This window comes from Nestor notabilis, unplaced genomic scaffold (assembly GCF_000696875.1).
Source record: "Nestor notabilis isolate BGI_N333 unplaced genomic scaffold, ASM69687v1 scaffold8144, whole genome shotgun sequence".
Taxonomy (NCBI): domain Eukaryota; kingdom Metazoa; phylum Chordata; class Aves; order Psittaciformes; family Psittacidae; genus Nestor; species Nestor notabilis.
This window is the reverse complement of record NW_009925116.1, coordinates 58,926-73,663: the sequence shown is the minus strand read 5'-3', so window position 1 is coordinate 73,663 and position 14,738 is coordinate 58,926. Positions and strand designations below refer to the sequence as shown.

The 14,738-nt window shown below is 41.2% G+C and overlaps 1 protein-coding gene across 1 annotated transcript in view; it reads left to right on the top strand.

Moving 5' to 3' along the window:
- Positions 1 to 14,738, top strand: part of MAPRE2 (microtubule-associated protein, RP/EB family, member 2) — a 45,307-nt gene that overhangs the window by 27,530 nt on the left and 3,039 nt on the right. Inside the window, exons 5-6 of the mRNA XM_010012900.1 lie at positions 6,234 to 6,373; positions 10,833 to 10,991. Of these exons, the coding sequence (XP_010011202.1) occupies positions 6,234 to 6,373; positions 10,833 to 10,991 (299 nt within the window). The remainder of the gene's footprint in view (positions 1 to 6,233; positions 6,374 to 10,832; positions 10,992 to 14,738) is intronic.

Genomic DNA, 14,738 nt, shown 5'->3' with positions numbered 1-14,738 from the left:
TATTGGCTGTGGTAACCTCTGCGTGTGGTGGTGGGATGCTCCAGGACAACGTGGCAGAGCTGGAGATGGGAAGAGCTGTAGGGCAATGACCTGAAAATGCTTTTGTGCCTAGTTCATATGAGGCGAAGGAATTGTACTAGCCGAAGGGAACAGCATGTGCAGTGACAGTGCTGGCCTGGGAAGTAGAGAGGGGCTCAGCCCTCATACAGACACACCTCCTCTGCCAGCATGTGGAGACTTTAATTTTTAAACCCACTAGGCTTGAGAATTTAGACCACAAAGAAATGCTGCTCGCAGTGCAGGAGCCGGGGTCTTCTTCCTAGAAAGAAGATTGTGTTTGAAAAACAGTGGTGAAAATTGCAGTCTTTTCAGTGTACTATGGGTGTGGTTTGAATGTGTTGCACGATCTTTCATATTGCAATGTGTTTCTTGGCATATTTTCTTTTTGAGGCTGCTTTCTCCTTGTAGCTAAGCAGACAGTTGGACTTTAGAAAATGTAGATTTTTAAAAGCATTTCAAATTTTAAATTGTATTCTTCTGTTAAGCCTGTGTGGAATGGTTTCATCAACTGATGATGAATGCTTGCATGTTTGGAGATGTTTCTAGAGAAAATAGGGGTTTCAGTTGAGAACAATTAATAGTTGCCATTATAATGTTGGCATTTTAAATCTAAAGTCTTCATTTATGACAGGGAAAAGGCTGTGGTTAGTTCCGATCTATAAAATCTCCTTCTATTAAAGGCAAACCAAGGGAGTGATGCCACCAACAAAACCTTTTCATCTGACAAGCGGACTCCATTGTATGTTCTTGCTTGGATGGCTCTGAAATTTGTAAAAGGTGCTCCAGTTTCAAGTATTTGTACACGCTTCTCCTTGCCAGCTGCCTGGCAGTGATATCAACATAGAGCTCATCGGACTGTACTGTAGCCAGCAGCAGTGGAGGTATGGAAAGCTGAGGAGACAAGGGGAAGGTAGTACCACAGAATAATTAGGTGGCTACACTGCAGCATGTTGGGATGCTGAAAGTCAAGTCAGGTTTTGTCTGAGGGCATTTAATTCCTATTAAGCATCATTTGTCATCACCGATGCCATTAAGCATACCTAAATTGAGCAGTTGCTAGCATCCCAGTGTGGCTGCAACAGTGTGTTCTCACTCATTCGTTGTAAGGGTTCGGAGTTTTTCTTTGACTCATGAAGAAATTGCTCTGTGGCCTCTCAGCGGGCTTGGGTTCTTTATCTGTGGCATGAGTCGGGAATATTCATTTTAATGAAATCCTTTAATTTGAAGATAGACTGAGTGATTGCCAATTCCACTGAAGCAGTGGTTGTGTGGGCTCAGCCAAGTCTCGTGCTTGCTCAGGGCTTCCGTTGCTCTCCATGCTGTCCTCATGCACCTCCACAATGTTATTCATGCACGTGCTTTCTTGGAATTTTGCATAAATACTTAGTGGTGTGCTAATTATACAGCTTCAAGGAAGACTTCTCTCTAAACATTAAATAGGTCTCTTGCCTGCAAGACCGTGCTTGTGATGTAAAGTGACCTGGAATTTGCAGCCTAGCTTTGTTGTACCCAAATCCTGCACACTGCCAGCATCCTCTGTTTTAAATTGCAGAAGTGTATATCTGTTTGTAAAACCTAGTCTTTAGCAAAAAATAGTGAATCTCAAACTGTGAGGGCATATTCTTAATTATGATGGACTGGCTAGTAATTGTTTCTGGAGCACCACAAATAGAAACCTGTAATGCATTTCAAAGCTGGTGTATCTAATTTATTTCAGTACAAGAACAAATTATTTTGTCTTTCAACTGTGAATTTATTTTTCCCATCTCTGGTAGTGTTATATGGGCAGGTACAAAAAGTTATTCAGGTGCTAATTGAAGCGGTTGTTTACAAAACCTTCTAATTGGCCCCTGCATTAACCTGCAATCAGAGCATGCTGTAGCAGAGTTCTCACAGAGTAGCGGAGGTGGGAAGGACCTCTGAGATCACCAAGTCCAACGCCTCTGCTCAAAGCAAGGTCACCTAGAGCCAGTTGCCCAGGACCATATCCAGTTGAGTTTTGAGTATCTCCAAGGATGGAATGCCCCCCAGTACCTCTGGACAACTTGTTTCAGTATTTGATCAGAGTGAGGAAGCTTGTTCTTATGTTTAAATGGAATTTATTGTATTTCAATTTGTGCCCATTGCCTTTTTGCTCTTTAATGCGGACCACTGAAAAGAGCCTGTCTCCATCTTCTTTGCACCCTCCCTTCAGGTATGGATAAAATCTCCCTGAAGCTTCTCTTATCCAGGCTGAACAGTTCCACCTCCCTCAGGTGTTCCATACATGTGAGTTCTCCAATCCCTCAGTCATCTTCATGGCCTTTTGTTGGACTCTTTTTTCTCTTTCCCATATGTCCATGTCTCTCTCCTACTGGCGAGCCCTGAACTGGACCCAGCACTCCAGATGTGCCTCCTCAGTGCTGAGCGGAGACCTCCCTCCACCTGATGGCATACTCTTCCCAATGAAGCTCAGTAGGCTGTCAGTTGTCTTTGCTGCAGGGGTGCATAGCTGGCTCATGCTTAACTTGGTCCTGGTCTACCAGGACATCCAAGTCCTTTTCTGCCACTGCTTTCCAGGCTGTTGGCTGCCAGCATGTTCTGGGGCATGGGGTTGTTCCCCTTCAGGGCAGGACTCCACACCTATTTTTGAACATCAACAGCAAGCTTGAAAATGAATTGGTAATGGGTCACACTTATGGTGCTAATTGCAATGCAGCTCTCCTAGTGGTCAGTGAAGAGCTGGTTACTAGGTATTTTTAATCTTGTGCTTTGTCAAAATATGTAAATGGGTTATATATAAATATTTTCATAGAAGATATGATATTGGACAGAATTAAAACTGCTTGGATTATATAGTCCCTCTGAGCAATGCATTAGGAGTCATTCCACAATTGCAGTAATTGACTGCAAAGCCATTGTGGTGCTCAACAGCGAAGTCATTAAGTCTACCAAAATCTTTCATCTCCATTTAGATATCTGGCTGTCTCAAGTACTTTGTACTACTCTACCAAACAGGATCCTTTAATTCTTTTATGAAATTAAGCTTCTGTTAGAATGGGAGGCTTACCTCTGAGCTGATTCTAAACCTGATGTTTCCGAATAAACGTGCAGTAAAGCTGCTGCTTCTCTTTTTTTTTTCCTCTCCTTTTTTTTTTTTTTTCCCCTCCAGGAAATTTTAAATTAGAAATCCCAAGGCATTCTCTGTTGCAATTAAGTTCTATCCAGCTGTCACTGATAGAGTCTGAAATGCTCAGGTTAGCTGGTTTTAATCTGGTACTGAAATGGGGATATTGTGTTCATTTAAGAGCTGATCCTGAGCAGCAGAACAGAAGTTGATTTCTTTTGATTTGTCTGGACATTATAAAGCTTAGTAGCGCTGGCGTAGAAATTCAAAAGGCTTTGTTGTTTTCAAAGGAAGGCAGAATGTATTCAATGTATTGGTGCTATCCAGCCCTCCCTGGCTGCAGATAGTGGTGGTGTCACAGTGGAGAGCTCACTCTGGGAGGGCACCTCAGCTGCAAATAAGAGAGAATACCTGGGGATTAAATGTTTGTGTCTACTCTGTCTGTAACTTTCTCTGCAGGTTAAAAAGAGGTGTGTACTTAACGATTTGGCTTTCTGTGATCAGAACCCCAACCTCCAAAGAACTAGCTTGCTTCACAGGGCTGTTGAGCATAAAAGGGAGCAACAAGCCGTGGCTGCACAATGTGCCTTGCCATAGATCTTGTACCATGATCCATCCCCAGGAGAAATGGTGACACCATTTTTTTTCTCTGTTTATTTGCTAATCCAAATGCAAAATGCTTTCCTGGCCTTGAGAGCATCTTAATCCTGCTCTGAAGCAACTGATTTTTAGTTAGTCAAAATCTGGGCTGAACCTGGAAAGTGTTGAAGGCCGGGTGCTAAAGTTTATGAAATGGCCTAAAGGAAGAAATAGCAGCAAAATATCTTGACATTTTTAATGTTTTTTCCATAAATTAACTTTGCTGATCTAAGTATGATGTGAAAAGCAGTTTAATTTCAGGCATATACACAACACTGAGTTTTCCTAATTTCAGCAAGTCCGTGTACTGCATCTGAAATCTGCTAGAAGTGAGTTTGTGTTTGTGCAATTAGGCATGGAAGCTATTGGAGTCATGAATACCTTTAAAAAAGTAAATGTCTTGCATTAAAGAGCATGGAAAAGGAGGCTGGGTATCTTGCATAGAAATGTTTATGCATGTTAATTGAATTATCAAGTTGTTTTTGTGTTCTGTTGGCATTAGATGACCCAGATAATATAGAATTATCCTTAAAGGCAGGAGAAGATGCTTGTTACGGGGAGATGCCTGTGACTAAACCAGGAAAGCTCAAGCAAGCTTGAATAAATAACCCATTGCTGCTCTCCTTTCCCATCACTTTCAGCTCCTTCAATGGACCACAGTACGCAGTTCTGGGTCAGTAAGACGGTGTGAGTTCCACAGTTAGGTCATATAGGCAGGCGCACAAGTTGTGTCTCTCCCTCTCCTGCTTTTCCCTGCCTCCTTATGATTTCTTCCTAGTAATGCCTTCATAAAACACTGGGTTTACAATGAATTGCTTTATTAAAGTGTTGTCTGATGCTGAGGATGCCACGTGGAAGTGACAACTTAGAACAACTTGTAGTGTGCCATAAATCAAGTAATTGTATGGGAGGAGCAGCTGGTGAGGTGTGGTGTGGAAGGTGCTGCTGAGAAAGGTGAGGCAAATCCCTCCAGAACGGGTGATCTTCAAGATCAGAGCTCAGCTGGGAGCTGGGTGGTTGCTGGATTTGGGCTTTCTCCCACACTCTGTGTGGCCCTAGCTTAAGAACCAGTAGCATTTGATGGTGGAGGATGGCCACTGAGGCCATCAGCAGGTCTAGACAACTGTATTTTGCTCTTTGTAAGAATCATAGAATGGCTTGAGTTGGAAGGGACCTTAAAGTTCCAACCCCCCTGCCATGGGCAGGGGCACCTTCCATTAGACCCGGTTGCTCCAACCCCTGTCCAACCTGGCCTTGAACACTGCCAGGGATGGGGCAGCCACAGCTTCTCTGGGCAACCTGTGCCAGGGCCTCACCACCCATACGGGAAATAATTTTTTCCTAATATCTGTTCTCTTTCAGTTTAGAGGCATTGAATAAACAGTGATAAATGTGGGTGCTGCAGAACAGGACTTGCAATTCACAGGCATGCTTAATAAATCAAATAAAATAGGTTGGAGAGAGAGCTGGGTTTCTGTTCTGCCATCTTAACCCAAACAATTTTTGTAGCAGATGTATGTCCACTGCATCTGAAATTTATTGCTAGTTGGAGGGAATTAGGAGAAGGCAGATTACAGTGCTTGTGGGAACCAAGGCAAGATCAACAGCAGTGGGCCAGGCACTTGTGTGCTGGGGTTGAGCAACTAAAGCAAAAAGCCAGTGACAAGGAGAGGAAAGATGGAGAGGCAGAGCAAAGTGCCAGGAGATGTGTGTGAGGTTCATATGAAGGCACTGCAAATCCTTTCACACAAATGTTCCTCTGCTTGGGCATTTGTGTGCTGCAGGCATTGTGAAAAAGCATACCTGTACACTTCTGTTCTCGCCGTTTTTGCTGGTAAAGATGTTGCCCCATATTCTAGCAGACTTGCAGTGCGAGTAATTGAAAACAAATAGCAAAACCTAAGCAGATCAAAACTCATCTCTTGGTCACTATGGCAACTGTGAGTTCACTGATGGGTTTAATTCTGCATACTCTGTTTGAATTTCAATACTTATGTCTCAGGGATGGTTTACATGTTAAAATGAGGGAAATGGAGACAGTTTAGCTGAGTTTATTTCAAGTCTGTCTTTCTCCAGGGAAATTGAAGGTAGGTATGTACAGTAAATACCGGACTGGGGTAATGGTCAGCTAATGGCATACATTGTTTTTTAAACCTGAAAGCTGCTGAGAGCTAAGGGGACTTCATAGTCTTAGCTTTGTTTGTTTTAGTTTCAGAGGTACTTCACTCTTAGTAGCAAACTTACAGTAAAACTGCTAGGAAATGTGTTCTTTCCTTTTTGTATAGAAGCAGTGGAACTTCCTCTACTGTCACCTTGAAGTCAGAGGGAGACTGGCTGTGTGTAAAACAAACACCTTTGTTTCAGTATCAGGTTAACAGGAATGTATTTATCATTGAGAGAAATCTTTATTATTTATTGCATTTTTCAGGTGCTGCTAAATCCAGTCCAGCTTCTAAACCAGGATCAACACCTTCTCGCCCATCGTCAGCAAAAAAAGCTGCACCAAGCAGCTCAGCATCCAAATCGGATAAAGATTTGGAAACCCAAGTCATACAGCTCAGTGAACAGGTAAATTTGCTTTAGGCATAAAATTAGATGCATTCATTGTCACAGGCAGGCATGAAATATATTGCCCTCTGTTGAATGATGCTCTCCAGAATTATAAGGGAACAAAAGATTGAAACAGCTCAGCTGGGAAGGTAGAACAGTAAGAGTGATTTATTGTTAAAAATAACATCTGACAGAGATGTCTGGTGTTTGCCAGGGTTTTTTAAAGGTCATCTTAGGAATGACAGGTGAGTCTTGCTGAAGTGTGATAATTTTATTAGATGTTAAAATGTATCTTTTCTTTCACTTGAATAGGAAAAACCCTGATAGTGTCTTTGTTCTTGTGTATTACAAATTTGAAATAAACCATCTCAATGTGTCATTGTGGAGAAAACAAGCCCGTTGATAATACCAAGGTGTTAGAGATTTATGGCTGAATCAAGACTACTTCATTGCACTCTGCTTTCTGCAAGGGAGGCATTAAGAACATAATAGGCCTTTTTAATTTAAAAATGTGATCTACCTTTGTAAGAATACTTAATTATATTGCAGAACACTATAATATAACTGATAAAGCTTCAGAATTTCTTTAATGTTAGGAATGCAAGAGTTTAATTTTCATTTATGCTATGGAGCTTTACACCACTGTGTCATTCCTGGACATGCAAACCGTATCTGCACTGGACATGAAAAAATGCATCCAGACATGAACCTGCATCTGGCCCAAGACTGTGGTGTTGGAGTAGTTTAAATGCCACTAGTATAAATGAGGTCTGATCCCTGTATTTGTCCTGCATGAGGGAAAATGGAAAGGAAAAACCTCCTATTTTAGAGTCTGAGCTGCTTGGCAGCTGCATTCAGGAAGAAGTCATTACTCTGGATCAAGTGCAATTTTCCACAATTAAGGGCGTTTCAGTCTCAGACTTTCATTGACCCAAACAACAAAGATTTCAGTTTGTTGGGGCACCATTTGCAAATTCTTGGTTACTGTTCCACACTTAAAGGTGGTGGATGGATGGCCACATCCCACACACAGCATCCTGTGGATTCAGGGTGAAATTCTGAGCAGCAGAAAGCACAGCAGGGGCTACCAGCCTTCCAAATGTGCTTTTCTGTAACAGACAAGTTTCTAAATGTTGCACAAGGAATGGATGTATATATGTTTCATGGAAGCTTTTTTTCTTTTTAATCAATATAAGAGTGGAGTTCAAATGTCAGCTTGATGCAACTTAAACCATGATACTTGTACTCAGAAGTCAGAATGAGTTCACTTCAGGAGGAAGGGTTGGTTTGAATCTGAGCAACAGCAAAATATCTGATCTTTACTAAAACAGGCAGCCACTGTCACATCCACTGCTAATGTATTCCTAACACGTTCCATGTGTGAAAACCTTAAGCTCTATATACAAGTAACCCAGAGGGAAAACTGATGATTTCCCTCATCACCAAAGAAGAGAAGAAATTTTGTGGATTTGGAAAGCTGGTGTTTTAATAGCTAGTTTTTAAGAGACCTCTTCTAGCAGAATGGTCTAGAAGGCTTTTTAATGCTGGCAGCATTTGGTATCTCATTTCCCACTAATGGTTACTTGTGCACCCTGGGCATATAACAGGAGCCAAAAAAACTATGCTGCAAGCAGCTCTGAGTCAGGTTTTTCTGAGCCCCAGTCTGAACATGCTGGAAGACCCAAATTGCCCATTTTTAACCACTCTCCAGCAACCAGGGAGATGAGGGCAGCAGACACTTTCTACCCAGTTGCTGTCTTGATTTTTACCCAGCTGCTGTATTGATTATGAGTAAGAAATGCTGAGTGGTGTCTGTGGGCATCAAATTCCTGTATGGCTGTAACAGACTCTGTTTTCAGTCCTTTTGTGAATGGCAGCTAAGGGACAGTGAAACATCTGAACTCCCATGCAATTTGTAATGGAAAAATTTAAGTAGTGGGGATGTCCATATGCTATATTTTATCATAGAGTAGCTTAATGAGCTATTTCAATAATTGTAAACTGTCCATAACATTTGCTAGTTTAATGGCTCCCCAAAATCTTAAAGTTTCTCTTAAAATGGTCTCAGCTATTGCCTTGGTCTGTGCTAATAAACTGAACACTTCCAAGGAATGTCACTGTGCACTGGAGCTTGATTACCCATAGCATTAAAATACTAAAGTGGTCCCTGCTGAGGTTTTGGTCTGTGCCAACTGACACTTTCCCAATGAGTTTTTCTGAGTGCAGCTGAGGAGGTGACACAGACCAGGGACCTTTACGTATGGAGAGGGGACCTCTACATATGGACCATGGTCCTAAGAACCATTAACTGTATGACAGTATGCAAACAGTTTCTGAAAACAGCTCCAACCTGGCTGCATGTATGTGCTTAATCTTCAACCTGGTTCTGCAGTATGGAGTATTTATACTACCAACAAGACCAATCAGAGAAAAGACCAGTTAATAAGAGCTACTGCCTTTTCACCAGTTAACTGGATTGCAGAGGGGTACTTCTGGTCCAGAAACAGAGCATGGGAGTTAACGTGCACTGTTGCTTATACAGGATCGGCCTTTTGGCATGTTCATAGAAGGAAAAAGTAGGATGTGGATGTGCTAAGTATGTGCAGAAAAACGAATTAATCCATCACAGACAGGTAGTTGATATGTAACTGAAAAAAAAGCATATCTGCTTTGGTTATAACAACATTTCCTGTATACTGAGCTAATCCACTATGTGCCTATATGTATAGTTTAATGATTCTGTTTCTTGAAACGGGGTGAATGTGATAGTATGAAAACAGGAGAATGCCTTCATAGCAAGTAAGTCAGTAGTGGAGATGGTCTGAGCAATTAACTGCCAATGTTTCAACTGAAGTTCATTGTTTTCCCAAGCACCAGCAAGCACAGAGTAAAAGATCTGGAAGCAGTTACGTTCTTGTTCTGTTTGGATGCAGGCATCGCTCTCAAGGCATATGTTGCTGCAGATCCAGAAGTCACATCTTAAATGTGAGGTCTTCGTCTATAGGCCAAAATATTGTGAACTCTTATTCCATTTTGCTATTCCTACTTTCATGAAGAAATATTTAACTTTAAGGTCATTGCATCAATCATAGATTCAAACTGCTAAGGGAAGACTTGGTGTCACACTCAGGCAGCTGGTCAGATACAGGTTAGTACATGAATGAGATGCTCTGAGATCCTGTCTGCTGTCTGACACCTCTGAGAGTGCAATCAAAGGTCAGAAAAAGGCATCGCCAGCTCAGCAGTTACGGAGAACTGAACTGATAGGATTTAGTAGGCTATCAAAGCATTGTTTGAACCCTGATGGTATTTTCACTAGTGAAGGAAATAAATTAGCTTGCAGTAAAACTGGCAACACAGAACATTCTATTAAATGGTATCAGTTCACTGAAATGTAGTCTGATGAGATTTAATTTATTTAGCGTGTTTTATTTAGAAAATCATTTGTATAATTGCAGGCCTTAAAATGTGGATGTTAATTTGACTGTAATTTGGATGTGATTGGGGTCAGTTTGTTTACTGTAGACAGCTTCATCTGTGATTATTTCAGTTGGTTGTTACATTGCTGTCCTCTGAATTTGCAAGCCTCTTGCATTATCCTGATTGTGCATGCCCTGGTGGACAGTAGTTTATCTGTTATGCTCCCACAAAATTGTTCTTTAAATATGGGCACATATATAAATATATTACAACATCTGTCATGAATTATGGGAGGCCTAATCATTAACAGCTATGTTGCCCATAAATGATTTGTGGCAGTCCTAGTGGTGAAATTGAGACTGACAGTTTAGCTTGAAGACTTATGAACAAGGTTGCAAAGAGAAAGGTATGTGGCATTTGAGAGAATTGGATCAGAACGTCCATGGTGCAGCCGGTCATGGCATCAGTATGCCAAAACATGGGTCTGTAACAGTATGGTAAGTGGGGGGCAGAAAAGGACAGGTGAAAAAACAACACAGCATTATTCACATTTGCAACTAGAGGATCTTTTAGTTTCCTAACTAGACCGTTTCGCTTAGTAAGCTTCTCTGCTAGATCTATTAGGCAAGGAGAATACTGTAGGTTTCCCAACAACTACACATTAATCCAGCAAAATAATGCAAGTACTGAGCTGGAAGCTTAATTAATTACCATCACATGACACTTCTGGCAGCCTTGTTAGGAGACAAGACTTAGAATAGTTAGTAGCCCTAATTCCTGAACTGCTGCTTTGAGGTTTCAGTGAAAAAAGGCACCAAGAAAATTGACCTTTAAGGATCAAGGTTAAGACGTATCTAAGAGGTATAATGGGGGAAGCCTGATTTACTATTGTCTATTGTGTAAGGTTCAATCTAGCACTTCAGGAAAAAAGTGGACTTCATTTTAAGCTGTAAAATTGAATATATATTGAAGATTGTTTAGCATGCATAATTGTAGACTGAGTTATTTTGTCTTTAGTGCACCTCAACTGATGCATCGTTTCTTGGTTTATATGCAGGTACATTCGTTAAAACTTGCACTTGAAGGCGTAGAGAAGGAAAGGGATTTCTACTTTGGCAAATTAAGGGAGATTGAACTTCTCTGCCAAGAACACGGGGGAGAGAATAATGACCTTGTGAATCGGCTAATGGAAGTCCTTTATGCTTCAGAAGAACATGTAAGTTCAAGCTTAATGCTTTTTATTTAGACAAATTTCATGATTTATTGTCACAGTATTGAGTTATGTCCTGTATTTTGACCAGCAGAACTGTAGCAGCTAGAATTTCCATGCCTCCTTCCCTGAAAAGGGAGTTTGCATTTGCAAGCAACTGACTTTATTTGGGGAAGGGATTCAGGAGGCTGGTTGGGTTTTGCTGCTTTCAGTGTAGGTTTTGCATTCTAGGTTTGCTGAAGTTGATCTCAAAGAGGAGGGCGTGTGTCACAGCTTTGAATTGGTTTCATATGGTTCTGAGCCTTAATTTTGTGCCTTTTTCTTCTGCCTTTCTGCATAATGTCTCTTACTCATGTTCTTCAATGTGTTGAAAATCACAGAAATTCTGACAGAGGTGCTGTTCAGTGTCTACAGCTGTGAACCTTCTGTAGCCCATGTGGCAGTGTAATAATATGTACAATGCAGGCTGCCAAATACATAATTATATCTGCAGAGATAATGCTATAGGCAAAATTCTTCCTTGTGCAAACCCAATAATCCTCTATTACCAAAACTTCAGAAATGTATTATCTGCAAGATTAAGCAAGAATCTCATTGCATCTTAGACTTAGTGCTTTAGACACCGAACAAGAAGCTGCAAAGGGTGCTGCTTAAATTCTTCAGATACATGCAGGGATAATGATTCAGTGGAGATTTAGCTGAACTACTCCCATTCATATGAACAAAATCCTTGTATGCATTGTAGTGACAATTGACCCTTCAGTCACCAGTGGATGATGGCTTTGGCTCTAGAGTGCATAAGCATCAACTTTAATCTCTCGACAGCACTGTGGTACCATAGGCTTTTACATCTGTTCCCAGAAAGCTGTTGCAGCAGTAGTCAGCAGACTTCAAATCTTGTATCAAAAGCAGCACTGCAGGAACTACTAACTCACATGCTTTTCTAAAAAAGACCAGTAGAGCATTAACGAAAGCGAGGTGTGAGAGGGACATGAGCTTGCTGCTAACAGGGGCCCGCTGCTCAGATGGGAAGTGACAGGGGAAAGAGGATTTGCTCAACAGTGTGGGGTGAGTGTTTGAGAGGAAAAGGAGGAGGAAACCATTATTTTCACAGGAATAAACAAGAAGACAAATTTGCCAAGCACGTGATAACAGGCTAAAAGAGTTACATACATTACAGCGGTCCGAGAAAACGTCTTCTGGATTCAAGAACAGTGATTTATTTATAAAGCGAAGCCAGAAAAATCCCTCTTCTCCCCTTACCCCTACCACATCTGTCTGTCTGGCTTAAACAGCAAGTGATGCCGTGCCAAGGAATGCATTTGTTGCTTTTCTTCCTGCAGTTTTCCTTACTGCAGAACACATTACAAAATGTTCTACTTCAGTCCACATCCTAGTGTTTTATCTGCTTCCTCCCTCCAAGCTTTTCTCTGTTGAAAGCATCATCCGTGCCTGCACATGAACTACGTATGATAACTGCCTTTATCTAAAACGTGTTTCCAGTTGGATCTGGGTACATTACTCCATCAGGAGAGCACTGCTCCCCCAGAGAATAATATAGAGGCCATTCCCCACACAATTTTTTCGGTACCTTTTAGTGAGAGACTTGATACCCTTATCTTCTGGGGTGCATTCCCTCCTTAGCTTAGCACATAGACCATAATTTGCTGAGGAAAGACCCCAGTGCATTAGCCCTAAATCAAAAACACTGGTTCCCTTGCTGATGCAAATCCTGCCTACCTTTTGGTTTTGGACTTTGCTATCTCATTGCCCTGCTTTGCCCTTCAGTTCTGTTTTTCCGTCTTTCTGTAATGAATTTTTCCCAAGTTAAATTCTGTATCTTGCAGCATTTTGCGGGTTAATCCATCAGTAACAGCAGTTTGGCTTTTCCAGTCCCAGATCAGAAATAGCCCCAATTTCCAAACCCCAGACAACTTCAGCATTCCCAGTTTCTTGCTAATGAGTTCATTGTAAATCCAGCTTAGATTTTTATTTTTATCTCTGTTTTGGAGAGTCTCAAGTAAACGGAGGTAAAGTGGAAAAAAGATTACTTTAATTCTCAGGATTTGTGACATTTATAAATGATACTGTAGCCATGAGGCTTTTCTTCAGGAAGGAGATGCACCGGAATGCAGCACTCACATAGTACACAAGTGATCCCTGACCAAGGCCTTGTGCTTGAATATCGTGACTAACTTACATTTGTATTCAGTTCATACTTCAAATAACTGCCTGATGGCAATCTTGAACTCTTTCTTCCTAGCATCTACTGTATTTGACATGGCACAGAGATCACATCCTATCTTTCATACCAACTTGTTATTCAGAAGGGATAATTTATGCATAGTTTTCTGTTAAGCTTAATTTAATCCTTATAAAAGAAAAAGAATAAGGAAAAAGTCTGGGCAGCACTTTAAGTGGTCACAGCTCCCAGTAGCTCGTAGGTACCCCATGAGCACTGTAGGCTGTCAGGTGAATTCTGTGGAGACTGATTCAGAATGCAAGTACAGAGTTTAGTCCCTATAAAAAGCATTCTCCAGAGGTTTGAGTATTATAGTACTGCATTGAAGAGATTTTTACCAGGTTCGTGTGGTGGGGTGTGGTAACTGTTTATGTAGAATTCCAAGTCATAGTGTAGTTTCAACCATGTCACTTCATAAGCTTCTGTTTTGTTTACTTCAGTATATGCTAAAATTTTAAGACTGATTTAATCTTTTTTGGGGGAACGGTGTCTTGATTTTTGGTGAAGTTTTGAGTCCTACAGCACAAATATCAATCCATTTGGGTTCCTTGTCTTTAGAGGCTCCCTTTTCCCTGTTATGGTTCTGTTCTAAACCTCATCATTATATCTCTGGTTATATAAGAGGGATGTTGTATCTGCTAGTGTTATTTAACGTTTGGCTGATCAGTCTGCAATGCTTTGTATTTTTTAATTACGAATTGCTCATTTGTAATCCTACCTCATCAAAAATATCGAAGTTGACAGAGAACAGTGTTAAAAAAAGGATACATTTGGGTGGTGGGGAGACGTGGCCCCTACCACTGGTGCTATGACTGCTATAGACAGCACTGAGACCTCAGATAAACCGTTTGGTCATATGATCTAACAGTAGGAGAGCTTCAAACTGATGAACCAGAAGAGGCTACATGTCTAGTTATGAAACCCAGAGCTATGTAGGTCTTGTATAAAGCAGAAATGAATGGAAAGCTTTTGATTTCCTATATAGGCTGGCCTGGTCGAGTTCAGGCAGAAGTTAGATCAAACATCAGCAATCCACCCATCAGTTGCTCAGCTCAAGTTTTCAAAGCAATTGCTCAAAATGCAGATGGTTTTGTATCTTTCTGCTTTAGCAGCTACTACATCTGCTGCTGCTTTTGGAAAAAGCACCCACGCTGCAGCAGCTGGTTTTTGTGAAGTCTAGCTTTTCCAATTAGAGGCACACCGGAATACCTTGAGGCAGATGGACTGAATGGCCAAAAGAGAGCACACCTTGTTGTGGGAGACAGAGATGACCATGGTAGTGTGTTCCAAGCCAGAAATAAATAGATCTTCCACTACTTTCCTTATTAGGGGATGCTGTTCAGGGAGATTCCGTAGTCCCAAGGTAACTGGGCATAGTGACTCTTGTCTTTCACATTTCATGTATTTATACAAGCTGTACATACTGAGAAGCACGTGTCCAAGTCTCAGAACAACTTCTGAGGTAGTCCCGTAAGATTTACCATTTCCATCAAAGCTATGCGTGGCAAGAG